Below are 26,695 nucleotides of genomic sequence, written 5' to 3' on the forward strand. Positions count from 1 at the left end.
GTGCGGAAGCGGCTGCACCCTGCAAGCATGCAATCGCAGCCTGCAGGTATACGGTCACGAAAAAAAGGAAAAAAAAATACGGGTTCGCTCTACAAACTTTCACAGCGGCCGCGAAGAGAGAGAGGAAGTGATGAAGCGATGAAAACTTTTATGTCTCCTGCGCGGTCGTAACCGCCGTTATGTCCCTATAACCAATGACGTCACGGCCAGTCCCGGGCGAACAGGAGCGGCACGCAGTCTGTTCAGCTCTCCCTCGGTTACAGACTGAAGAAAGAAAAGAACGCAAGAACAATGGAGCCATTGCGTCTTTTACGACCCTCGGCGGCGTCGCGGCGGCATTCGGAAGGGGCGATCGCGAGTGGTTGCAGTCGAGATCTTCGGGCACAACCTCGCGGCCATGTGGCGCGCATCGCCAAGAGCGGCATCGTCTCGAAGACTCGACTCGAAGAAGGCGAGGCACTCCCGGAGAGCACTGGAGTCTCAGAAACAATGATAGCAGGCGAATGGAGGCGAAGGGAGCGACCCCTTCTATTTCTCCTCCACAAAGAAAAACCACAATGACCCGCGGATGCCGCATGCATGCAGAGTTGCGCGCCCTCCAGGAGGGACGCCCTGGAAACAAAGAACAGTTTGGGAGTACGTGGAACAATGAACGGGTCGCTGGTGGCACGAGGAAGTGTCGCCGTCCAGTGTTGCCCCGCTCTCGCCGCATGCGTGATCTTGAGTGCGAGCGTGTGCGTGCGTGAGCACCTGCGTAGACTGTGTGTGACCGACCCCCTCCTCTAGGTGGGCTCGGTGTTGTTTTTTGTCCGTGGTATGTGCATGCAAATAGTAATGTATGCGTCGTAGCAACCACCTATAGGGCAAGGCGCTCACGGACCTTTTGTTTTTATTGAAATACGCGCTTGGCAAGCTTGCGGTTAATGTGATGCCGACGCCTGATAGGTACATGGTTTCAATGAGCACTAAAGCATGACGAGGACATGGCCGCCTACTTTTTCCGTTTTAGAACGGGGATGGGCTTATTTTCATTTTAAGACAGTATCGCACGCACAGACATGCTTGTGAAGTTTAGGACGCGGTATGAAAGAAATGACTTCGTTGCCGTAAGGGATGACGCAGAGTCAGTATCCTTCTCTGATACACCGCGCTGACGAACCCAGTGTTTCGCTGTCTCTGTACACAGGAGCAAAAATAGATAAAGGAAAAAATGAAAGTTGAAAACGGACGGCTCACATCTATGAAGGTTGTAGAATGCAGTTCTGTAAAATCCACCACGACCTTCAATACAATCAGACTTTTTGGCGAATTTTGAGAAGTCGGACCGAAAGCTTAAGTCAAGCTTCCGAAAAACCACGCCAAAAGAGAGAGAGAGAGAGAGAGAATGTTTGTGTGTGTGTGTGTGTGTGTGTGTGTGTGTGTGTTTGCGCCTGTGCGTGTGTGTGTTTGTGCCTGTGCGTGTTTGTGTTTATGTTTGTGGCTTTGTGTACGTTTGCGTCTATGTGTGCGTGTTTGTGCCTGTGCGTGTTTGTGCCTGTGCGTGTTTGTGTCTGTGTGTGTTTATGTTTGCGGCTGTGTGTGCGTTTGCGTCTGTGTTTGTGCCTGTGCGTGTTTGTATTTATGTTTGTGGCTATGTGTGCGTTTGCGTCTGTGTGTGTGTGTGTTTGTGCGTGTTTGTGTCTGTGTGTGTTTATGTTTGTGCCTGTGTGTGCGTTTGCGTCTATGTGTGCGTGTTTGTGCCTGCGCGTGTATTTGTCTATGTGTGTTTGTGTCTGTGTGTGCGTTTTCGTCTGTGTGTGTGTTTGTGCCTGTGCGTGTTTGTGTCTATGTGTGTTTGTGTGTACGTTTGCGTCTGTGCCTGTGTTTGTGTGTGTGTGTGTGTGTGTGTGTGTGTGTGTGAGTGTGAGTGTGTGTGTGTGTGTGTGTGTGTGTGTGTGTGTGTGTGTGTGTGTGTGTGTGTGTGTGTGTGTGTGCCTGTGCGTGTTTGTGTCTATGTGTGTTTGTGTGTGAGAGAGAGAGGAGAGAGAGAAAGAGGACAGAGAGCGCGAACAGATTTGGAAACTCCCTCTGGATTCCATTACAGTACATTGCGATGCACATGTCGACATGCGGGCTGCGTGGGCTTAATGAGCAAGGAGAATGCTTACGAGCAGTCAGATATTTCTTCAACGACTAGGCGCCTCCGTTTACGCCAACTGGGGGTGTCCTATATCACTGCAAAACAGTTATCGGAATACAAAAGAAAAAAGACTACTCAGAATTTGTTCAAGCACGCATCCGATCGGTTGCTGCGCAAGTTTCACATATTTGAACGATCACTTTTTTTCTTGTGTCCCGCTAGGAATTAACTTTTTTACTATGTTTTGAACACTGATGCTTTTCTACTCTTTATCGGCATCGTAGACACTTGCAAAATCATATAACCCAATAAAAAAGTTACCCTTCGACCTGCTGCAAGCAGATATTTCTACCTTTGCGAAGTACGCGACTCCTATGAAAGACCAGTTAATACTTAATACCTCCTCACGAAATATCCGAAATATGGGATTAAATCTAACGCACTTGTCTTAATTTTTTTATGTGATTTACAATACAATGGGATAGAGAAACATTACGTAGAGCGAAGCATTTAGGTAGAACTCTCTGACGCGTCCAGGTTTCATGAGGCGTTACTATCAGGACAAAATCACAAATATTAGGTAGCAAATGTATCTCTGTTTTTAGCGGACCAGCAAACCGTTTTTATTTTGGCATACAGTTTGCTTAAACACTTAAGGGGACACTCATTCAGCATTAATGGCTCCCTTCAGGGAATGCGGAATCAGTCATTCTCTACTTTACACTCGTAGATCGCGGAGTCCTCTATCCCTCCTGGCGCAGTAATTAAGCGAGGGCCACTGTTCCGACAGGTGGCCGCTTCGAACGCAGTCAGCGGTGGTGCCTGTGAGGCCCAAGCTACCTCTCGCGGCCAATCATTAAATTAACTGCCACCTTTCCCGCTTGGCAGGTTGGGATGACGTCACACGGTCAGGTGACCTAGGTTGATGCAGGGTCATCTGCTGTTCCTCTCACAACGCCGGCGTCGGACTTTCTGCAGAACGGGAGCCTTAACGCTATCACGTTAAAAGTAAAAACGCAACAATAGACCATACTGGCAGGTTTAACTGGAAAGGCCTTTTTCCTCGCTTGAGTGAAGTTCGGGAATAAATGCAAGAAATAAGGGAGTAAGAGCCAAGGCAGGCGGTGGTCCTGGGTACGCTCCCCAGACCAAGTCAAATTTTTCTTAAACTTTGCACCCGTATTCTTTTCTTTGCAGCCGCATGGCTCCTATCGAAAAATCTCATAAATATTTGGTTTGGTTTGGTTTTATGGGGTTTAACGTCCCAAAGCGACCTAGGCTATGAGAGACGCCGTAGTGGAGGGCTCCGGAAATTTCGACCACCTGGGGTTCTTTAACGTGCACTGACATCGCACAGTACACGGGCTACGAATTTCTCCTCCAAAGAAATTCAACCGCCGCGGCCGGGATCGAACCCGCGTCTTCTCATAAATGTGTGCCAACGTGTCTCGTGCATATGCGTCTATCGCATATGTGTTGTGTGTGTTTCATATACGGGGTGTTTCACATAACTTGAACCAAGAATTAAAAGAAAGTGATGCACCGGAGCTGCGTAAAACGAAATACATATTGTTTCCCGTCGTGTGGCGCTCCTCAGAGTATTTTTAATTGCGCTTACTTAATTACCTTATATTAATTATACAACAAAATTATTATTCACTTTAGGGTACCTTGCGTTTCGTTAAGTTGGGGGGGGGGGGGTTACGAAACTCTCGATGCAGCTCTCGATGTAGTACATGGGACCCCGAAAGGTGTAGGGACAGAACGTACAGTCTTTGCCAAAAGTAACCAGTCTGCACGGTTTGCTTCTCAGTCGAATATTAAATCTACTATGCCAGCCCTCAAGCTCCAAAAATCTGCATGGTAAGAAGAATCCCTAGCTTCACCTTCAAATAACTTTTTGATCTTTACGGAAGCCGTGAGGGCTCTACTATACGAATGAGAAGCAAACCATGCAGCCTGGCTACTTTTGACAAAGACGTACAGTCTTTGTCAAAAGTTTAGAGCCCAGGGGGATTGCTTCTAAGCACTATTATGGCGCTCTTGTAGCACTAATGGAAGTCATACGCATCGGAGGGAGCAGGACCAAAAATCTTCTTACCTTCAGGAAATCTGGGACGCTGAGGACGCATTACCAACAAAGCAATGTGGTTCAGAAGCAGACCCCCTGGGCTCTAAACGTTTGACAAAGGCTGTACATTGTACTCGCCGCGTTAATTCGGAAGAACCCCGCGGCTGATCGCCTTAGTTAAATTCACGAGAAGGCTACTAACATCTTTCTATTTATTCTGTATAAACGGCAGTCTTCTTAAGCTGAGCGTTCATTCTTTGCGAGCTAAGCTCAATGAGCCTCGAACGCGCAAGGAACAGACCGCTGCAAATTACATCGAGCACATTCATGTTAAACCTGTACGCCTGACGTATACATATGAAAGATTAAAACACGTAATATTGGCGCCAGTACGGAACTTTCAGCTTCGAAAGCAAATGTCAGTGTGTAGAAGCCGACGATGAAGAATTCGAAGGCGGAACCAGGAATTATGCTCACATAAGGTGTCTCGGCGTTGAAGTGAAAGATAAAGCTGAGGATTAGACTCCTATGTCAAGGTATAGCGCACGTAACAGCGGTCTGTGACTGGCTCAGGCCAGATACTTTGGCAATATAGCCATAGCCTAGTGTAATATGTCACGAGTGCGAGGTATAATTATGCAAAGTTCCAAAGTGGGAACAACTCTGAGAATTTCGCCCGATTTACTAGCGCTCGCTGCAGCTTTTATATCGAGTGCCAACAGGGTAGAGCAATTCAAGGGATAATGAGAATGATGATGATGATGATGATGATGATGATGACGACGACGACGACGACGGCAGCAGTAGGGTGGCGGTAGTGTTGAAGAGGGCAATGAGCAAAATGATCATGCTGATGATGACACTGACGCTGATAAGGCCAATCCCTTTTGAAGCGGGAGATCACTGCGTTCACCGGTGATGTCACTGTCTTGCGAGGCACTGGCCAGTCCGAAAAATGTCCCAGCGTAGAAAACGTGGAGCGCATGATAAACACATTGCCGTATTCACGGGCATCGAGGAGATAGGCGTGCATATTGGTGGTAATCAATCAGTAGCATCAGACCTAGACGGTGGGAGAACGGCGAGTGAAAGTGCAATGTAAGCCTTTCGAGACGAATTCCAACAAGCGAACTGCGCCTGCGCTAGCGGCTATGTTGGTGTTTCAATTATCAGGTGCCGTTGAGTAGAACCAAGTATTCCGTGAGTGGCATTATACTCGGCGCCATGATAGGCCGTCATTTTCTTTCCTTTGTCTTTCTCCTTGCGGAAGCAGAAGGTAATGACGACACACAGCGCAGTGTGTACAATAAGGAACTCGGCACTCCACTAAAGAGAATCTTTCCTCCCCGTCTCAAGAAGAGGCAGGGACACCGTGAGCCCAAGATAGCCAGAGAGGCTGTTCCGCTGCGCACCTCCAACAGGTACGCTGCCCAGTTTAACGGTACCTGCAATTACGCGCGGTCCAGCGACAGAGCGTCACACAATTGTCTGTGTATGGTGCAAACAGAGCCTAACGCGCGCACAGAGCGGAGCACAGCCGGCCTTTTTTCAGCGACGGGGAACGACCCGAATCGAAAGGTGCAAACTGCAAAAACACAGCTAGCAATCAGACATCGAGAGAATAGGGGGGGAGCCCAGAAAAACCTGTCAGAAATTACCTCTCTCTCGCTCACGCCGGTACAGCCCGCTCGCGTCACATGTCACGCGTCCCGAAATGCACTAATCGCCTCCTTTCTGACAGCAGCCGCTTCTAAATCCGGCGGTACTCGCCTAAAAGTCTCGTTCCGGCTCGCGCTTCGCTCGCACGCAGGACACGAACTGGCGTGCACATACAACGGAGCAGCGAACGAAACGGGGCATCCTACTACATGCACACCGTACACTTATAGCGAGCGCGGTGAACTGAAGAGAAGAGAGACATGCTGCGGCTGAGCGACGCACAGAAGCCGGCCCATGGGGCGCGAGCAGAGGAAGAAGAAGCCGTGAAGCGACCAGTTTCTCAGAGACACTCGCTCCTCGGAAACAAAAGGGCGCTTTAGCAGCTGCTCGCCACCATGCCAAGCGGCAGGACAATGGGCCGCAAGTATAACGCGGCCAAAAGGAATGAAGAAAGGAAGCAAGAAAGAACGCTTCGCCTTCTAATGGAGCCCGGCTCGTTTCGGGGGCGCTTCAGAAGGGCTTCTCGTCCCCGTCCTTCTCGCCGAGCTTGAAGAAGCCGGGCCGGAAGAAGTCGGAACGAGGCCAAGCGCCGGCGCAGCGCGCACGTGCGCACGCCGGTGTACGGTATAGACACAGTGTATTGCACACAGGGAAGTTCTTTCGCTGTTTGTCTTGTCTTCGTTTCTGAGTCGCCAAACGCCCGATCACACTGAGCGCGGTTGGTGCCGGATCGGCTCAAGTAGGGTGCTTCGATACCACTCGGGTGTGGAGGCACCCGGTGTTACCCGCAAAGAGGACGCAGCGCTATCGTGCAGTATGCGCCACTGTTCAGGTTTTGGGAGCACACGATCGGCACGACGTACGCATGCGCGTCAGATTACGTGGCTGGTTCGACTTTTCGTGTTTGCGCGGACAAGTAGTATTTATTCGTGAAATTGACAGTTTTATATCTCGCGTATTCATAATTTTCTCGTAAAATGCAGCTGAAAGACGTCTCGTATAAGAGCGCTGCTGTTGGCAGGGTTTGTGGTGCCTGTCATGACCTCAGGACGTGAGGGGCATTAAAGCGGCAGCTACCATTTCTTAGCACTTTGTCGTTCTTGCAGACCTGAAGCTTCAGAGCGAAACGCCAGAGGCCCAGTAACCTCACCGTTACAGCCTTCATCTGGTTTACCTCTTCCAACCTAAAATAATTGTTTTTCAGCAATAAAAACCATTCCTTGCGCTTTATTGCAAAGCTTCCCTAGCAAAAATGTCTGAAGCACAAATGTTGACCAAGTTTACAGTGCGACAAAAGTGCACACAATATTACGGAACGAGTTGTTTTCATCCTGCGTACACGACGGCTCAGCTGGCTGCAAAGCCTGTCTCGACCATACCCGTACGCTGCCGTAGCCTTGAGGGAACAGAATCGGGCTTTTCCGCGCCGACGATGTCCACCGAACGCCTTCTTCAACACTCCTTGCTCTGAGCAGTTACGGTCCAATGCGCTAATGTACGCACGCTTGAGGTGCGCAGAATTTGGAGCACTAAATGTGACACTTCTTCCAGCGCCAGTCATTATAAAGACTCACTCCAAGTCTTTCCTGGCCTCCTACATAGTTCGATGAACTCCATTGCCCCCGATAGTGTTCACAGGCTTCAAAGAGCGGCACGAAACTGTTGAAATAAATATCCACCAAGCTCCGGTCGCGAATCCTGCACCATCATTGTCGTGGCGCCCACCTCGCTGAATGACCTGACAGGAGCCACTCCAACACTGCCGCAACATCAGCAGCAGCAGCGGAACCTATATTATGCTCGCATTCCATACTCAGCCAATGTGCGCATGCCATATATACATAGAGGCTGACAACATCAAATCCGCGACCTCGGGGTGACTGCTCTAGCGTAGCGTTACACTTGCCGCGAAGAAGGTGCGAGTCCCTCGGAGACACATTCGACACGGCGGAGCCCGCTTGTACCTGGCCGGCGCGGCGTCCACTTTTATGTTTGCGTGCACACAGTCGCGAGGCGCTACCAGCGGAAAGCGTTATCGCCTCGCTCCCGGCGGCAGGTGCGGCATACGTGACTCAGCTGCGTGCTCGCCCCCCCCCCCCCCCCCCCCCTTCCTCTCTCTCACCTCCTCCGCTGTGTAGAGCAGCATCCACGGCGTTCCGCTCGGTTCGGTGCCGGATACCGCCGCTGCAGGAGAAGCAGAATAGTAGCGCGCTTAGAGACGCGTAAGTGGCGCGTCGCACGAGGCCTCAGAGGGTGGGCTCCACCTGTTTGTCCATTGCGGTCACGCGCTACCCGCGACAGCCCGGTAGCCTCCGGGATGCGGGCTTTATGGGCGCATTACCCGCGCACCACAGGTACTGCGTCCAGACAGGGAGGGGGATGGGTCGGCTGAGCTGGGGAACGCTCGTCAATAGGCGCGTATAGATATAAATGCGCGGCAGCTTGCGACCGGTAATGGATGCACAGCTCGCTTATCCTGGCGAGATAACGGCTGCGCACGCAAGGATTCACCGTCACGGCATGCAGATGAAAGCAGCTTCGGGCAGCGATGTCCGTGTAAACATACTTAGGAAGGCTCGCGATCTTAATTGCGAGCTTGTGGGCGGTTCCCACGACGAGGCAGACTCTTATGGGAGTCCGCCGAGCAATGGCGAGGACGGTGTGGACGTGTTGGATGATAGTGGATGTCAGAGAGGCTGCGGAGAGCAGCGCTGGATACGAGTGCTGCCATCGTCTCTCCCTCGCGCCCACACGCACGCGGAGACAGACACATGTGCGCGCACCACCAACACGATATATTGTTCGCCGATTACGAGATGAAAACTTCTCTGCGTCTACTCTGTTCTTCTTAAATCCCTGAAGAACCTTGGGAGCAATGGCTGAGAACAACTGAGGATTATGAATTGCTGGAACGCTAGAGTGGCTGAACTAGAAAGATATGGTAATAGAAATGAGGAGAAGCAAGCGTGAAATAAGGTTTCCTTAATCGTATCCCGGCAGAAATTCCTGCTGTTTTTGTGCTAAGATGCAAGGAACGAAATAACAAAAAAAAAGCAGTCCGTCACATGAGGGGACAAAGTGGGTGCTCCAAAATTACCACGGCATAAGCGAAGCCCCATGGGCAATATTTCTGCCCGTATGGCTTCGACACAGATGCTCGCCGCGGCACCTGGTCCGACGTTCGACCTCCGCCACCACTGTATAAAAGCAGACAGCACACCTTGGCTACCAGACATGATAAAGTCGTTTATCCAGTCCAGCCCTTCAGGGACTTCGTGCGTTGATACGCGGCGCAAGAAAAAAAAACTTCCAGAATAGTTTTTGTTTTACGAACTGCAATTTGTGGTTTTATCTGAAGCACTAATACTAATTAATACTAATTATATATTACCAATAAAAATACCACTATTAATACATACAAATTAGTAAGCATGTATTTGTATTCCTCCTTGCTCTATACGTATCGTATAGCAGTATATTGCTTCAATTTCACTCTGGCAGAGTGAAAATAATCACATTCCCCCCCTTTGCGATAAAAGTGTTTCAAGAAGGGAGTGTTCGCGTCGTTATGGTTAGTACAGCACACTTCCGTTGTGATCATATCCACGAAGCCGGTAGCTGAAATTTTCAATTACAGCGAATTTAATGTAACTGCCCCCCCCCCCCCCCCCTCCCCCCCCCCCCCTTTTTTTGTTGCTACAGACTCATACCTTGAAACGTGTGCTGGCGGAGACAGGGGTGTTCAGGATCGTAAGTCCTTGCAGCTGAACGAGGCCTACTTCAAACCGGGCTGTACTTACTCGATTATATTGAAATAAAAAAAGTGAGTAGGGATCAAAGAACAAGAAGTTCCATAGAGGCTCTGACGCAGCAGTGAACATCCACTGTCCAGCAGAGAATCAAAGTGGTGACCCGCGTCCGCCTTTTCAATGTGCATCTAATATCTAAAGCGAAGATCAACTGCGCATGCGGCACAACACGGTATGCAATCGAGCAGCATTTCCTCAAGAAGGAAGGTGCTAAGCGAGGTCGTTCTGCCATACCCACGCCTTGCTTGTTATATTGCAAGAGGAAAACCAGCTTCTTCGTTCGGCGAGCACTACAGGAAAGGCCTACGCAACTTGTGGTTACGCAATATACGCATCTCAGTCACGCGTTAATTGCCCGGAGTCCCGCACACTGGTTGCGGTGGTCAACAAAGCCTCAGTGAGGATGCTTGGCGAGGCAAATTTATCTCTCTCTTTTCTTACAGTGAGCAACAATCATTCATCATTATGCGCTATTATGCTAATATATAATTGGAGTAAATTACTATCGCCACCTGATTATCACTCAATAGGTACTGTAGCCGATTTTTTTTCCTGGTTAAATGAGTGCATCTTATTCGTTCGTTAGTGCTGGCGGTACTGTCGCAATACGTGTACATGTGGACGGCTTTACTGAACTTGCGTTTCCGTGTCGCACACGTTTTGTTCTGTATTCGGATAACTGTGACTTAAGCGCATAGCACGCGTGAGTGTAACTCAGCCAACAACAGCACATGCAGAATGAAGTCTCTTTCAACAAATTAATTACACCCTTGACCATGCGGATGTTCAGCACTAGGTACGTGGTCCGCCTGTTATGTTGCGACATCGTGAGACCACCTGATAACGACGAAGTTTGCGCGAAGCATCGGCTGTGTCAGCGCCTGTTCTACTAGATGGTCACCTGAACGCGGACGCTGGATGTTGACGCCGACTGCTACGCAGAGGCAGGGAACCTCATGGTTTTAACAGATGGCGGCGTAAAAGCCCGCGTTTGTTAGTGTTCTCGACTTCTTGTGGCAACAAATCACTGTATGAGCCCGGAAGCTTCCGTGACCACACTGCTATACAGCCCCATCGATCTTTTCTTCAGATTACAGGTCATCGAACTTTAACCCGAGTGTCAGTAACTTTATATTTAAATAACCCCTTGATGAACACCTTTCTCGTGGATAGCGTTGCAAATAAGGGCATTCCCGCCCTCTCTGGTGATGCCTCTATAATACACATAATTGCAGCATTAAACTCCTTTTTATTAAAGAAAGTAAAAAATTATTAGTATACTACAGGCCCGAAGACGTAAAGCATAAAGCAAGGCTTAGAAATCATTTTGGAGAAAAACTAACGCAATATTCAGCAACTAAGTGAAGCTTTGCAACCTTAAGAAACGAGGCAATGGAAATCGTGAGCGAATATGAGAAAAGTAGTAAGGGCAGACGGCGGTCACAACGAACAATTCAGCAGTGGAATAAGACGGTTTAGGAGTGCATTTTGCTGACACCTCAACTGGGCAATAGGGTGGATGTAGCTGACCCAAGCAAGGCCCAATCAGAAATCACTAGGGCCATCCTTGGCCTGTATAACGGACTAAGTCTTTATGATGATGACAATGCTAACCTCCTTTAATTTATCTTATTTACCGCGATCCATTACTTGAGAAAAAAAAATGCCCCACAAGTAAAACATCTTGCATCGCAAAGGAAGTAACGTACAGAGGGCAAAACGCATCTCTAGAACGACCTAAATGTGTGTTCCCCAGATCCCAAAGCCGCTAAGACAAGGAAGACAAAAAATGACGATGAAACCTTATGAGTTTTCTGCACATGCTTACATCCAGACCATTTTTAACCAAATGTTATCGCTAGACATCGCGTGTTCAGACCGAAACCAGCTCGAACATGTTCTAGGGAAGCGTTTTGCCCTCTGTACGTTGCATGAGAAAACTCCGCCGGTAGCTTGGAATCTGAAAGCTTGATGTAACCGCAAGGCCAAGACCGCATCTCGCATGGGTCTTAAAGGTGCACTGAAGAGGAATCTGAACTCGTCTTTTTGCCGCGGGAACTCGATCTACACGTTCCCAGCATTCTTAGAAACTTCGATTTATTGCCCGGTGTGGCCAATTTCTCTAATTAAATAGGATTAACATCCGGCTCCCGCCTTTTTCTTTAATTCTCCGCATACGGTGGAAGGAGTCGACCAACGCATGGAGTGCCTTTCAAGCAGTGGCGTGAAGACTTTGCTTTCGCTTTTATTTTTTTCTTTTAAATTTCCATGAATAAATAGGTCTAGTCAGAGATATAGCTGCAAATTAGGCCCACGGAAATAAAAATACGCGTGGACTTTTTGCTTTCCCCGATCACTACGTATCACTCCGCCGATGGCATAGCGGCAAGCCGCCACGGGTCTGGGCGAAAGGTTGGTCGACTCCTCTCACTGTTTGCGGAGAATTCAAAAATAAAGGGCAGGAGCCCGACGTTAATCCGATTTAAATTAGGGAAATCGGCCGCACAGGGCAATAATTCGATGTTTCAAAGAACGCTCGGAACGTGTAGACGAGTTCCAGCCGTAAAAATACGAGTTCAGATTCCTATTCAATACACCTTTAACAAAGAGTCTCGTGACGAAATTTGTGTGAACGTGGATTCAAACTTGCCCTTAATACCCAACGATAGCGATCGACTGATCAAGACTTCAGACATAATGATCGCTCAGACGTTGCGTAGGTGCTTCGTCCCCTGTATCTCTACTGGGGCACCGCCCACTTGAAGACTCCCTGCAGAGAATTCGAGACATCAATGGCCACTGTATCAGGAAGGGTAGCTTCATGCCGTCGGGCCCCATGGGAAGAGCAGGCGAGGAACGGGGTGCAGGGTGGGGGTGCCCCGCTCGGGTGGCCCGGCGGCGCCATCGTCCCTCGGTAGGTGGCCGGACACACAGGCACTCACGCAGGCAGCACCGGGGACCGTCTCCTATGCTTCGTTCGCTCACGACCCCGCGTCTTCTCGGAATTGGGCCGGCTCGCGCCGTTGCCTTTCATACACCATTACGCGCACTTATCAAATTATCCCCCGCCCAGACGTTGACCGGGCCGTTCGCAGCAACTTTCATGCGGACGGCCACGTGGTTTAACTGACCTTGAAACTCCCCAGGGTTCAATGAGATGCCCGTGTTTTCACGGGCTTTCCCTTGCAAAGCGTGCTGTAGTGTGGCGGGAGATGGAAAATGAATACTCCTATTTTTCTGGTCTCGATTTTTTTTTTTTGCGTTCTTTCTTGTTCAGCATTCTGTCCACTGTTATGTTCAGTGTTCTGTTCAGTGTTCTGTTCAGTGTTCTGTTCAGTGTTCTCTTCAATGTTGCGTCCATTGTTTTGCTGGGTGTTTTGTTTTTAGTGTTGTTCTCAGTGTTCTGTGCAGTGTCCTGTTTAGTGTTCTGTGCAGTGTCCTGTTTAGTGTTCTGTGCAGTGTCCTGTTTAATGTTCTGCTAAGTGGTCTGTTCAGAGTTCTGTTCGGAGTTCTGTTCGGAGTTCTGTCCAGCGATCTGTCCATTCTTCTGTCCAACGTCATGTCCCGTGTTCTGGTCAGTGTCCTCTTCAGTGCTTTTTCTTTATTTAGCAGCACAGATGTTTTATTGGTAGCTGAGTCAGCGGCAGCACTATAAACATAACAGATTTGGTGCATTCATGCTGTCTGCTGCCTTTCACTTAGCGCTCAGTAGCCTAGCGAAAAGGAACGGTCATACGCATTCCTTTGCAAGTGCTACACCTTTGTAGAGAATGTGTGTACCCTTACAAAAAAAGTTTTAGACAGTCTATAGAGTGTCTATCGACTTCTGTCTATAAAGTCTATAGACTGTCTAAAGACAAATCTTAGAGAGCAGCCTATAGGCAATACAAATGCCATAGACAGTCTATAGACAATCTACAGATTTATGGCCATACACTTTTAGTAGACTTTTCTCTATAGACAGTCTATAGACTATGAATAGACAGGAAGCAATATCTATAGGAAGTCAATAGAGTCAATAAGAAGTCTATAGACTGTCTATAGACCATTTTTATGAATCGCTATTTCCTTGCTTTAGTTTAAAAAATTATGATTTTGCGACCTCCTGATAAAGAATTTCTTTAAGTTTCAGAGATAATATTGTATCAAGCAGAGCTTTATTGAGTGCAGAACGGGTGATTGGAGCCAGCTCAGGCCGCTTGTGGCGTTGGAGGACGAGACGTCTCTACCTCATTCTCTTAATTTTATCTTCTGCATGGTCGCCATAGCCTTTTTGATGGCCGTTACAGTATTCCACTAGGGTATTTGCGACTTCAAAAATGCTCTTTTGATAGTTTTTCTGTCACGTCGAGAATGGAAAAGTGAAAGTTTTCAGAGGCTTTAATTGCATTTTTCTCTTCCCACTTTGTTTTGTAAAAAATTAAAAAAATGATTTTTTTTATATCTTGAGAACATCTCATAGGGCTTTTTTTTTTTGGCTTTCGGGAAATATATTATTTCACTTGGGTATGCGTGACTTTAAAAAGGCTTTTTTTTTATTTAATCCTTTTTAGTCGTCACGTAGAACGGAGAAGGGGGAGTTTTCAGAGGCTTTATTCCCATCTTTCTCAAAGCAGCTTTTCTGGTGGCTTATGTACATTTTTCACAGGAACTACAAGGAGCAAGCAAACGAAATTTTCCGCAGATTTTAATCACTACCTTTGACATGATTTGAACCAAAATTAGTAGCCGAATTGAATTTGAACTTTTATGCCTGAGAAAAAAAAGGTTCATAGGTGGCAATATTATTGCACCGAAGAAAAAACATAATAAACCTTTCTTTTTCTCAAAGCGCATAATTTTAATAGCAGCCGCCCACTAAAATACAAGAGCTGAGAACTATGCATCTAGCAAATTTAAGAAAAAGTATACATTAGTTGAAAAATAAAGACAAACAATACGGGACAAAATTTTAACGAAGTTTGGAGCCTTCACGCAAGCTGCATTCTTTTAAAAGGTTATTTCATAGTAGTAACTTCTATTACAACTACTCTACAGCGAATTTTTCAAAACCATTTTCGAAGTTTCACCGCACTTTGGGTGCCGATTCCTACGAGGAAACGCAGTCATTCGGACATATATTTCAAGCTCCGAGCCTGCAGGCTGAAGAACCTTCAAACGGAACAAAAGAAGAAACTTGCCTTCACGTCAACGGCGGACCTTTGAGCGCACGAGTTGAAGGAACTCATTTACTGCGTCCGTGTAAGTATAACTGAGGATCTTCCAGCAAAGCTGAGCTCCGGATTGTTTGGCAAAAATGAAATTCACTTCCCTGAACTCTGCAAACTTCACCTTCACAAACTGTAACTCTGGAGAGCATTATACTTGCAAATTACGACTCTGAACTTTCATAATTTTGCGACAGTGTAGAGTAAGACAAGAAATAACTGCAGCATAATCGCGTTCATATAAGGCCTGCCACGAATCCAACTAGGCGCGCTACTCTTAGCTAAGTCGTTTGTTTCACCAGCGTTCGTTTCGATGCCTTGCTAATCTGCACTCAACTTATCTGCAACCGTGAAAGCAACGCTGGACAAAATATGTGGTTGTATAATTGTCCTGAAAAAAGCGTACGAGGCTCAAGGTCATCGATGCAGGCACGTGGGCGAGCCCGAGTTACAAGACAATAAAAGCCGCCGCCTTGAACCAATCTCGAGCCCAAATTCCTTTCCCCTAATGACAGCAAATTCATTACTCTCTGAACGCCATTTCCAAGCGTAATCCCGTTATACACAAACTGCCCCTTTCGCGTGCAGGAATCGTGATAGCGCTGAGCACGTCCTAACGGCGATTTTCAAACTGGTCAAGCTGCTACATCAACTACACGGTCGCCAACGCGCAAAGCTTGGCGTACGCACGAGCCAAGAATTGAGCCGTCGCTACCGACGAGTGCAGCGTGGAAGACAGAGCAGCCGCAACAATCTCGAGGCCGAATCTTCTTCGGCTCGCCGAGAGTAATCAGGCTAGGAAACGGAAGACGCATCATTTACCTTCGCTCCACACACGCGCGGAGCAGGTATACGGCGACAACAACAACAACACGACCAAAAGGAGAAGAAAAAATCAAACGGTAGACTCCCGTTTGGCGCTCTCCCTCGCAATTTAAATCTGCGGGGCGGGCAATGGGCAATCGATCAGGCTCTCTGATTCGCCATGCTCGCGGCGTGCGCGAGTCTCTCTCGAAACCTTCGTGCAGACTTTATCGATCTAACTGTACCGCCACGTTGACAGGGCAGAGTAGTGGAACAGCAAGGGGGGGGGGGGGGGAGGGGGTGGGGGGGGGGGTGGCAGCCTCTTCGCATAACTTCTCCACACACCGCGTAGCCAAACTGGGACGAAGCATATAGACTGCCGGCGGTGAGAAACAAAAACGAAGACACACACAGAGTGAGAGAAGGTTGCAAATAAATCAGCAGACCTGCACACGATCTGCGCAAAGACAAGCAGAACTACAGTATACATATAGGGTGCTTCTGGCGAGAGTTTCAGGCAGGGCGAGCGATAAGCGAGGCAGCAGCTTTCAAACCCCGCAGGAAGCGTATATCTTATACGCAGGTCGTGCAAGCTTCTTCCTTCTCTTAGTTGGGCCACCGAACGGGCTTAGGGATTGCGTTGAATATTTAACGACTCAGCGAGCGAGAGCGCACGTGCGTTCAAAACGAATCACGAGGATCAATGGGGTTCGCGATTAATTACCCAGCCAGTGTCTCCAAGAACGACGCTCTGGCGACTGAAGCTGTCTCTTCGCTTTTCTCTCTCTCTCTCTTCCGCTTCATAGGTGTTTGGTTTTGCCCGTTTATTTATTTTGTGTGTGTGAGTGCATGCGTATTACCTTCGGTTTTAGTCCAATCGAGAAGCAGCAACGCATGAGAGTTTTGTTGCAAGCCGATGGCCAGATATGGGGCACGCATAATCAGTGTGTCGAAAACGAATTTTACCGCCGGAGTGTAATGCATACGCCATGCGTCATGCCGCGACGAGACCCGCGGTGAACGAGTAGGGGAGTTTTGTGTAACGCCGCATTGCGCCGACTTAATGCGCCGTGGCAGCCAGCACGCGACTGCTGTGCGGTGTACTATACTGCTCTGCATCGACATGCTCAGAGATGAGAAGGTTCGGACTGCAGTGGCGCAGATGCTATCATCACAGGCGGTAAAGCTTTAAGTGCGGCAGTGAACAAAAAGAAAAGCTTCTGAAACCGCGACCCCTTTGCCCTTCCCTACCACAAAAATAAATAAGTAATAAAAGACTGAAGGCAAATGAGCTCGTTAAGTGGGACAGCCTGCTTCTGAATCGGCACATCGCGTGAAGAAACAGGACGCGGTACACTCGAGAAAATATACACAAAAAAGAACAAATGTGCACTTAGTATACTTGAGGCGAAGGTGTCCTATATGCACGCTCTCATTAGACAGTCGCAGTGAAGTTAAACTAGCTCAAAACCGATTTCCTACTGAAAACACTCACATAGCTGCTTCTGGGATCAATTGATATTTATGCGTTGAGTAGCGCTGCAGGCTATCAGGCATCATTAAAGGAGGGTTCCAGATCAGTTTCAACCACCCGAGGCTACTTAATCAGATTTGAAATCTTAATGCAGGGCCATTTTTGCCTTTCGCCTCCAACGCAATGCGGCCACAGCGGCTGGGATCGAACCATTGAAATGAACCAGCGTTTCTTTTTTTTTTTTTAAGCTACATTCGCATTTTTAGAGGGGTAACGTTCATTTAACAAACAGTAAGGCTGCTACGGCAGAATTTTCATGCACTCTTTTCGTTCTGCCGTTAAAAGTAGGTAAATTGAAACTTAGCGGAGGAGTGACACATCGCTAAACAGGAATAAGTTTCTGAACATGCTTCGCATTGTTGATGTTGTAGTCATTACAATTATTATTGTTTGTTGTTGCTGTTGCTATTCTTAGGAGCTGTTTGTATGATATGACTCAAAATCTAGCGCGCGGTCAACATCACGTCCTAAAAAATCAATAAAAACCGAGCGAAAGCGCGGGGAACATGTAGTACGCTATTCACGTGACACTCCGAACGGTGACACTACCCTCCGTGCTACCGTCGGCACTAGACACAAGCCGCAGAGCGCACATATTAGTTGTTGCAAAAAACAGCTGTTAATCGTTGCAACCAGCACCGTTGACCAATAAAAACCTAACAAAATTTGCGGCAGCTGCAAATGACAGCGCTATAACAACCAACAACAGCTCTTAGTTGCAAAAAAGTGTTGCTCGTGTTTGCGTAATGTAGATCGAGTTGAAATGCATAGAAGACGTGCGATAGTGTCATGCCATATTAGCGCACGCACGCACGCACGCACGCACATATGCACGCGGACACGCACGCACGCACGCTAACCGACCAACTGGCAAACCCCTTTTCTTCACAGGGAAGGCAGGAAAGGCATCGGTGCCTGCCGGCCTGTCACTCTCGCGAGAACGGACATGGAAGCGCGCGTCCAATCCGCATATTACGTCTATCCATTGTCCCGTTGAGTCGCACTCGGCATAAGACGCGTCACGGGGCAACACCCACCCGCTGGGAGCGGCGTTCGAACGCGGACGAGGAAGTGGGAACGCATCGGCGTTTCCTGCCTCCGCTCTCGGCCCGATCAGCCGCGTTCGGAACGTACCCCTCGCCAGACAATGCCCCGTGCGGCCGGTATTGTGCCCGTTGCATAACGTATTGCCTTCGCCTCGCACGCAAGCAACGTACGACGCATTGTTCGGGTAGCGGCTCCTCCCCCCTCCTACTGTACACCATTGGAAGCTCGCCCTGTGCATTACTGGGAAGCAATAATAAGATCGGCATTCGAAGGTTGGGAAAGCCTGTACTTTCCGCCTGCCATGCCGCCCCGGTCGCTCGAGGGAATGTCCCAACACTGAGGGCAAGGTTCTGTGTTCGACCCTCGGAAAAATTGGCTATGTGTTTTGATGGAGGCGAAATACAAAACTTTATCAGGCCTGAAGAGGGATAATACTGGCTGGTTAGTATATGTTGACGAAAACGAAGTAACAGCGCTTTTTGAACACGAGACAATACAACGACACAGGCACCTGCGCAGGTGTCTGTATAGTTCTATGTCCCATACTCAAAAAGCGCTGTTCTTTACCGTCATCAGGCCTGCATTAGTACGTCGGTTCAGGTTAAAATAAACAGCGAGCATAGCTTCATCCTGTGCATTACAGTGCAGCGGTTTGTATTATTTTTGGACTGTGCTGCGATGAGAGGTCACAGACTGCAGAACATTATGCCAATAACTTTATTATTATCTTAGTAAGGCATGTTGATGACGGGCTAGTTGGTTTTTCATCTTGAAACTTGGGAAAAAACCCACCTAGGCGCAAATGATTTCACGACACAAAAAGAGACGAGGAGACAACGGACAGGCGCTTTATTATTATTATTAAACCAACTTTATTATTAAACCAACCGCCATGCCACTTTCAGCGCTGACGTATGTGCCTCAGCTGACCTCCCGGCAGCAGTAGCTCCGATTTAACCGGTTAACGTGTGGAGACGGCTAGTGGGCCAGAGAGAAACAGGAAGATTGGATGAAGGGAAAGAAAGACACACGAGTCTGGCCTGTGGGAAATGCACGAAAGCTTATTCCCTGTGATGGCTGGCAGTCCGGCCTGAAATGCACGGCGTTGCGAAGAAATGACATAGACCATGCTTTTTCTTTGAGCATTTCAGTGGCATTGGCGTTCACTCGCCTCAGCATTCGGACGTTCGGACGATTGGCGAAAACTGTGCCTCATTTGAAGTCCGCCACTCATTGGGACGGACGGCATTGAACACAGCGTTGTGCTTTCCGAAACAGGCCGGTCAATCCGAACATCCTTCAATGCACAACGTGCTTTTCTGTGAACGTGCACTGTGTTTATCCGCGCAAAAAGTACTTCACGAATGCTTCGAAGCTTCGAATTCATGCAGTGGTGTCTCGTATTGTCGTGGCTCTTCATACACAACTTAATTTTTGCAACCCCCCCCCCCCCCCCCCCCCAACAAAAAAAATGATAATAAAAAATGCGCGTTGAAACCGTTAGTTGGAATGCACATTCGGTGGAAGATAGTAGAGTGAAACGAAGGGTTCAGAAAAATTAAAGCTCTCGATCTTTCGTTCTTCTCTGCGGCGATATGAGAGATGTGCGCTCTGACCCCCTCCCTGATGAGGGCGTCTACTCCCCCACAAATCAAGCCTTATTTGGTTATGAGAGAGTCACGGTCAGACCCTCTCGAAAATGCTCCCTCTGAGAACGCCCTCCACACAGCCATGGCAGTAATACGAGCAGAAGGGATACATCTGACAGCTAAATGTAAGCCGTCAAAATACGGGCAGCTTAGACTAAGCTTACTGCATGTAGAAGCTACGCCATGGCCCTATCAAGACTTAACTGTGACGATTTCTTTCTATCTCCGCGACATCATCGACTTGCTGCTAAACGTGTGGCATTTACTCTTGCAAGATACCGTGTAGCTACAACACGTGTAGCCGGCATACTCGAACGTGCACTGAAATCTGAGGTATCCAAACGATCCTTCTTGTCGACAGGGTAACTACGTGCGTGGCTGCATGGTCCCAAGTCTTTAAACACACCGGCATGTCTGAGCTGCTTATGTATTCACTGCTGCAATCCAACCAGTGGAGAGGATGCCCGACCAAAGGAAAGGAAAGAGCAACAGATTTCGGAATGCCTAGAATTAATCGAAATCCTGTGCGCCACAAACGAAGCGGGTCTTCGCTAACCAAACGAGCGACAGCTCTTCGCGGCCGAAATCGTTCCGCATACCGGAAGGCCAGTGCACCAAAGCGTCCTCGCGCATCGAAGGTGACGTCCGATGCAGAAACGGTGTCTTCGATCACCCTCCATTAACCGCGCCGTGCACGGCGCGGATCAACCGATCAATCATTCCATCAGCCTCCGACACGGGAACCGCGCGCTTATCTGACGCTGGCATGCATCCCCCTTTCCCTCATGGGATGAACAGTCTTGAGCTCTGAGAGCCACACTTATACAAAGCGGTGCAGCACTGGTGCATCTTGCACCCGCATAAGCCAATCAGCTGGGCTGTTTAATTAGCGCGCCCACCGAAACTTACTTAGCAGAGCGCCTGGCCACTTCTGTGGCTGCTGTTGGTTGTCGCCGGGATGCGGGCTCAGTGCAACCGCAAGACAGCGTCACGTGCGAGCTGCTTCGTTCCCGAAGGGCTAAACACATCTCCAGCGCTTTCACAGCGCTGCATCGTTTTGACGGGACGGGCACACAGTACGGTTCTCATCGGCAGCAGTCGAAGCCGTGACGAGCGAAGCCCGTAGCGCACACACCGGCACGCCCGGGTACTCGGACGAAGAGGCGCGTTCACAGAAACAGTTCGCACGGTTTTGTATTGTATACTGCAGCCGAGGCGGCAGCGGCGTCCCCGGGTGCATTGTTTGACAGTGGCTCTGCGCACAGAATGGTGCGCATGCTGCGGAAGCAACAAAAGCCGCGAAGTGCACACACACACAGCGATACGACCCTCGCACGGTGCAGCCGTCGACTCGTCCCGTCAAGAGCCGTTTCTCCCGATTCCACGGCGGGCTGGCGCGCTCTCACGGACGGACGGCGGCGGGGTGACTGACTTTTATTTTGCTCTCACAGGAGGCTCCTTCTCAGCGCGTCGCATGCGACGCACGACCCGATAAGCGCAGTGCAACAAAAGATGCGCTATGCTCTCTCTTCGTCCGTAACGCGGCTGAGCGACGAGCAACAAAAAAGCAGCGCCACCGAGGCTAGCAAGCGTGAAGCACGCCAAGAAGCTTTCTTCTTTCCCCTTTGAAGCTCGCCCGTGCTCGCGCAGAACGGCGCTTCGCTGCTCACGACGCTCTCCGTCGCAGTCGCGTGGTGCGCGCCTCCCTCCTTTCGGCGGGCGGTGTCGCCTCGCCTTTGCGCCGGCCCGACCGGGCGGGCTGGAGAACCCACATGGCTCCCTGGACCGGCCGAGCGTCGTTTCGCCGCCGTCGCTTTGTCTCCGCCGAGACATTCCAGGCGCGCCGCTCTCGCTCCGAGCACACGCCCCGTCGCTATAGCGCCCCGCTCTTTTGTTTGTTTGTTTTTTCTTTCTTCCAGGGCGCTAACAACCGTTGCGGCCTCAGCCGTCTACCCGCCTTTTCGTCGCTACCAGCGCAGGTCGCTAAGAGCCGTTTTTGAGCGTGCGAAAGCTAGTACACGAAAACTCTATCGGCTGGACACTAGTTTCGGTACATTTTCTCAGTTCGCGAAAAATCTTCAAGGGGCTTCGTTGAATACCTTCATGTGCTCAGCAGCGCTCTCTCCACTGACAATGTTGTACTCTCTCCCATATTCATATGTTAGTGCTCATTGTTCATTACGAATGCCTAGTCGCTTCCGTAGCTTTTCAGAAGAGGTAAGGTGTACAGACAGCCCACTTGTAACGGCCGCAGTTATAACGAACGCTCGCTTATTCAGAACAAGGCCGGTTCTACCGTCAAATTATTTACTATGGAAAAGACATTGGATCTCAGAAACCACGAACATGTGTGGTCACGCAACTCGGTTATAGCGAACGAGGAGGCGCTGTAAACTCGGCCCTGAAGTTGAAAATTCCGTTTCTTGCAGGAGCGGAGAATAAAGAACGCCTCCATGACACCTCCTCCCTCCTTTGTAAGGAAAGAATGCGATCGCCAAAAGGCGAAAAATATTACGGGATGCATAGAACGCCGGTGAAACGTTTTGAAAGATGCGGCCGTCAAAAACGCATGCCTTGAAAAGCCGCGCCTAGAGCTGGTGAAAAGTGGAAAGCGAAGCGACCTTCCTTGTATGCACATTCATGGAGGACAGCCACCAGTTGTCGCCGTGTGTTATCGGGGAGACGCATGGCGCAGTGCTTTGGAAGCTACATTCTTGTGCGCCACAGACACAACACAAAGGCCTGAACGAAGCACGCCTTTTTTTTTTTTCGACTTTCTTTTTACTAGTTATACGTGCACTGGAAAGGTTGCTTTGCTTGCATTCTTTACGAAAGCGCGTGTGTTTTCGCACGATATAGCCAAATTTTGTCGAGCCATAGCGCCCAGGGTAATCGCGTTTTCGAAATTGTAACAACTGATATGGCTATTTCTAACCACCGGCTAGAAATCTCTTGATTTGAAGAAAATAGCGCCAGAGCATGCAAACCACGAAAAGACAAGGACGAGACACAAAGCGCTATGTGTCTCGTCCTTGTCTTTTCGTGGTTTGCATGCTCTGGCGCTATTTTCTTCAAATTAAGTATGCACCAACTCGCCCAAGAAGAAGTGTTAATGTAGAAATCTCTAATGGCAACTAGAGGCCTCCCTCTAGAGGCCTCTGATAGCTAAAAAGTTATATATCAAAATTCAGTTAATCAGCTTACTACGTAATAGATTTCACTGAATTTTCGGTGTCTGCCAACACTGGTAATACTATGCCGCAAAAGCCATATTTTTACCCCAAAAAGCCCATTTTCGAACTCACACTTGGTTTATCGAACGGAGTGCAGCGCCCCTGCTGGTTGCACTTCTCCTGACGGCGCTCCTCTATTATCCTCGAGGTACTTTTCGCGTGCAGAGACGGGTTCACTGAGCATCCTTGGGCACCTGCTGCCAGCGCTGGCACTGTGAAACCGCATGGCAAAGTGAACATGAGGAGTGCATGAGAGTGGTATTCGGCCCTTTGTAGTCGTTTTCCACACTACCTCGCTGTAATGCGGTGAAGCAAACCTAACGAAAACCTCGCATGGCGTGCTTCGCTGCTGAAGGCGTTGCGGAAAGCAACTGTACCTTTATTTTATTGAGCGATTTTCTTATTTATAGTGACCTGGTAACAGAATTAAACGACTTTTGATAGGCAGTGACCAGTTCCAAAGCACTGTCCGCTGCGGCTCCGATAAGAAGCAGGTTAGGCCTAAAACGCCTAGCAAGCAGTACGCTGTCAGCACGCCGGCGGGAGTCATATCACTAGCGGCAATATGTGAGTCACTTGCGTGGGTGCAATGTATTCTTGCTTATAGAATGCAGATACGCTTACCATTTGCAATTTTTGTATATCGAACTATTTCGCGATAACCTTCGAGTTCAGTAATGCGGTTCCGACTGTAACTGGCTTTTTCAAAGGCTTCAGACGATGAGGGCACCTCCGGGAGGCGAAACCCTGGGTTCGCCGCTCATTTTGAGTGTCTAACAGTGGTTTAATTTTACCGTTATATTGGCTTTGTATTATCATTGTAATGGTTCGAGCTATGGGTAAGAAGTGAAGGCCCACAGTTGCCTGCGACGGAATTCGGTGGGAAGACTAAACAATATATGCGTCGTGTATTGAAAGAGGTTTTGGCGCCACCAGTCTTTCTCAGTTTGCTTTGGGACAGTAGACTGCCGGAGTTGAAGGACTGGGCGTTTAATTTATTGAACCAATCACTTCCGGTTTGCTGTTGTTGGTAATTAATGAGCGTTTGCTGGACTTCTGGCCCTTAAAAACCAAGTCTGGAAGAGCGACCCAGTATTCCGGACTAGTGCGCTCTGTGTATCGGATAAGCCGGGAGAAAAAGCTTCCCTGTTTTGCTAGCCAGATCCGTTTTTGTCTCCTTGCTTAATATGTCTGTAAAACTTGTAAATTCTGCAATACTGTGCATATAAAAACTAGCGATCATACTACTTCCCTCTTCCCTCGGCTTTCATCGCCGTATAACGTGTCTGACGGGGCAGCCCTGATGCAAGAAGCCTTCACGTTGAGAGTGCACCTCAACCCCCCCACCCCCCTCCACCCCCACCCCAAAGAATCTTTGGAAATTAACTACGCATTTCCCTTCTTCCCTCATCTTTGTCACGATTCACGATATGTTTCCTGCTCTTTCGTTCCTCCCTCTTGCACTGCGTTACTCGTTCTGGAGTAATATTTCGCGCTTGTTTATTTTTCTTTTTACTGGCAACGCACACGTGTATATAGCCAGTCGGCACGGTGCCTGCTTACCACTTTCTGATTTTACGCTATGCTTCGCTGTCCCTTCCCCCAATCCCAGAGGGCGTTTACTAATATGGAATAGCCCTTGCAGTCGGCTACTCTATAGCGCAGAAATTTGTGCGACTTACAAGGAGAACACAGTCATTAGGCGGCGAGCACTGTACAGCAAAATGGGAGTAAGTGAAGGCTTACTCGAGTCCTAGATTTGTTACTGGCTCGGCACAAAATTAAACACAGTGAAGAAGGAAAACGCTGTTCTTTTTAGTGCATAGGTGTATCAGGAAGGACACCCTGCAAACCGGTTGTCGCTTAAGTTTTGAGGCTGAAGCGAAAATTAAAAAAGAATAGCGAAAAATGGGTTGTTAGCAAGTGCGTACAACGCCGCCGCCGGTGGTCAAAAATCAATGAGCCGGAAAGAGGTTTGTCAGGCCCGTTGGTCGCCATTGTCGGGACAGTGATTACGCGGGGACAAAATGGGGGGGCCTGTGGAGGGACTGCCGAGGCCGCCTTTTCTCCTTGAGACACATTCGACGCGGTCGTTAGCATTTCTGTGCCACGTCGCGGAGCCACAAAGCAGGGGGAGCTACCAGCTTCAACGAACCAAAAGGAGCGAACGAAGTCACAGTGCTTTGCTTTCGCCGTCCCAAAGAAAGCCCCTTGAGTGTTCCCACGGATCGATCTTGAGACGAAATTGCGCTAAGCGACGTTAGCTGAGTCGCAAGGCGTCCTTTTAGATTACTGCTGCTTGCATTCAGTGTACAACTGCGCTTTGTCAGGAACGAACGTCGTTAATGTGAACCACTATGCCTCTTGCTATATGGCTTCCGTCGCTGCGACAACAAATAGCCCGTTCTGACTTTTAAAGGGAGGTTTTGCCGGAGTCGCCTTCATCGTCGTCGTAAGTGATAGCACAAACCTACGTGATGTAGTCGAGTCACGTGACCACTATAGTGTGGTTGGTCAAGCGTAAGCAGCGCGCGAACAGTGCCGTTGAAACATTTCACGGCCACCTGCCGACACAATGGTGACAAGTGCTCTGCTCAAATCACCGCGACAACGTTAGCTGAGTCAATCACAGCGCGCGCCGCGACTGTCGTCGCGAATTATGTATTGCAGAGGTAAAGTTAGACTAGGTTTCAATTCTTTGTTCAAAGCCAAGAATTTCACGGAAGCAGACGCTATCCTCATCTGCTGGCGCTCGCGCAGAACCTGTATGTAATGGTATGTACTGAGCACGGTGCTACCGAGGCTGTGACACAATTTTTATTTACCTTTATTTTTCTCTTTCCTCTTTTCGTTTTCCTCTATCCCGCCTGCTTCCGTCTCCGAAATCGCGCATCTCGGAAACCCTCGACGCGTATAAATAAGCTTCCTCCGTCATGGATACCTTTTAGGCATGACAAAAGGTAGATACGCGCTATACGGCGGCTTGGCATCGCTTCCTCGTCTCTCTTCCATAGAGCGCACGTTTTCCTCCGTCTCTCCTCCCCTTTCGCCAGGCGTGCACGATCCACTTTCTCCCGCGTCGCGCTGCGCGCGCTGCCGCTCGCTTCATACGCGAGCGCTGCTGCTGCTGCTGCGTGCACGGCGGTTCTCGGAGCCGAATTCCCGAGCTTTGTTCGAATGGACGAAAGCGCGGCCGTTGCATGCATCCACGGCCGCTTCACTCGCGCACGACGCTTTCGGTCCGCGCGCGTTCGTGGGCGAGTCGTGCGTGCAGACGCGAGAATGGCGTGAGCCGTGAATGCGCCAAGGGAGAAAGAGCGGGGCGAGAAGGAGTGTACACGAATGCGCGATTTATCTGGACACTCGTGGTGGTGCGTGAATTCACTTTCCGAGCTTTACGGGCCAGCAACGCAGTGTCTATACGCGTTTGATTAGGAAACTGCGCGCTGCTGTTGCATGGGCGGGCGAGCGCGGGGTCAGTGCAGTGAGCGTGTACGCGAGCGCTTGCATTGTTGAGCGGTCGGGAGGCGGGATATGAACCGATCGGCAACCCAAGTGGTTGG

The 26,695-nt window shown here is 49.2% G+C and overlaps 1 protein-coding gene across 2 annotated transcripts in view; it reads right to left on the reverse strand.

Moving 5' to 3' along the window:
- The window catches only part of LOC149372701 (ras association domain-containing protein 10-like), a 52,453-nt gene that overhangs the window by 3,526 nt on the left and 22,232 nt on the right, over nt 1-26,695 (reverse strand). The window contains exon 1 of one of the 2 annotated variants that reach the window (XM_089586888.1): nt 7,972-8,104. The exons of the other annotated variant lie outside the window; for it this stretch is intronic. Within the exon in view, the coding sequence (XP_089443014.1) occupies nt 7,972-7,995 (24 nt within the window). The 5' untranslated portion in view covers nt 7,996-8,104. Of the gene's footprint in view, nt 1-7,971; nt 8,105-26,695 lie in introns of those variants that run through there. 2 annotated transcript variants of the gene reach the window in all.

This window comes from Amblyomma mixtum, chromosome 1, assembly GCF_055824585.1.
Source record: "Amblyomma mixtum isolate Tamu chromosome 1, ASM5582458v1, whole genome shotgun sequence".
In the NCBI taxonomy this organism is placed as follows: domain Eukaryota; kingdom Metazoa; phylum Arthropoda; class Arachnida; order Ixodida; family Ixodidae; genus Amblyomma; species Amblyomma mixtum.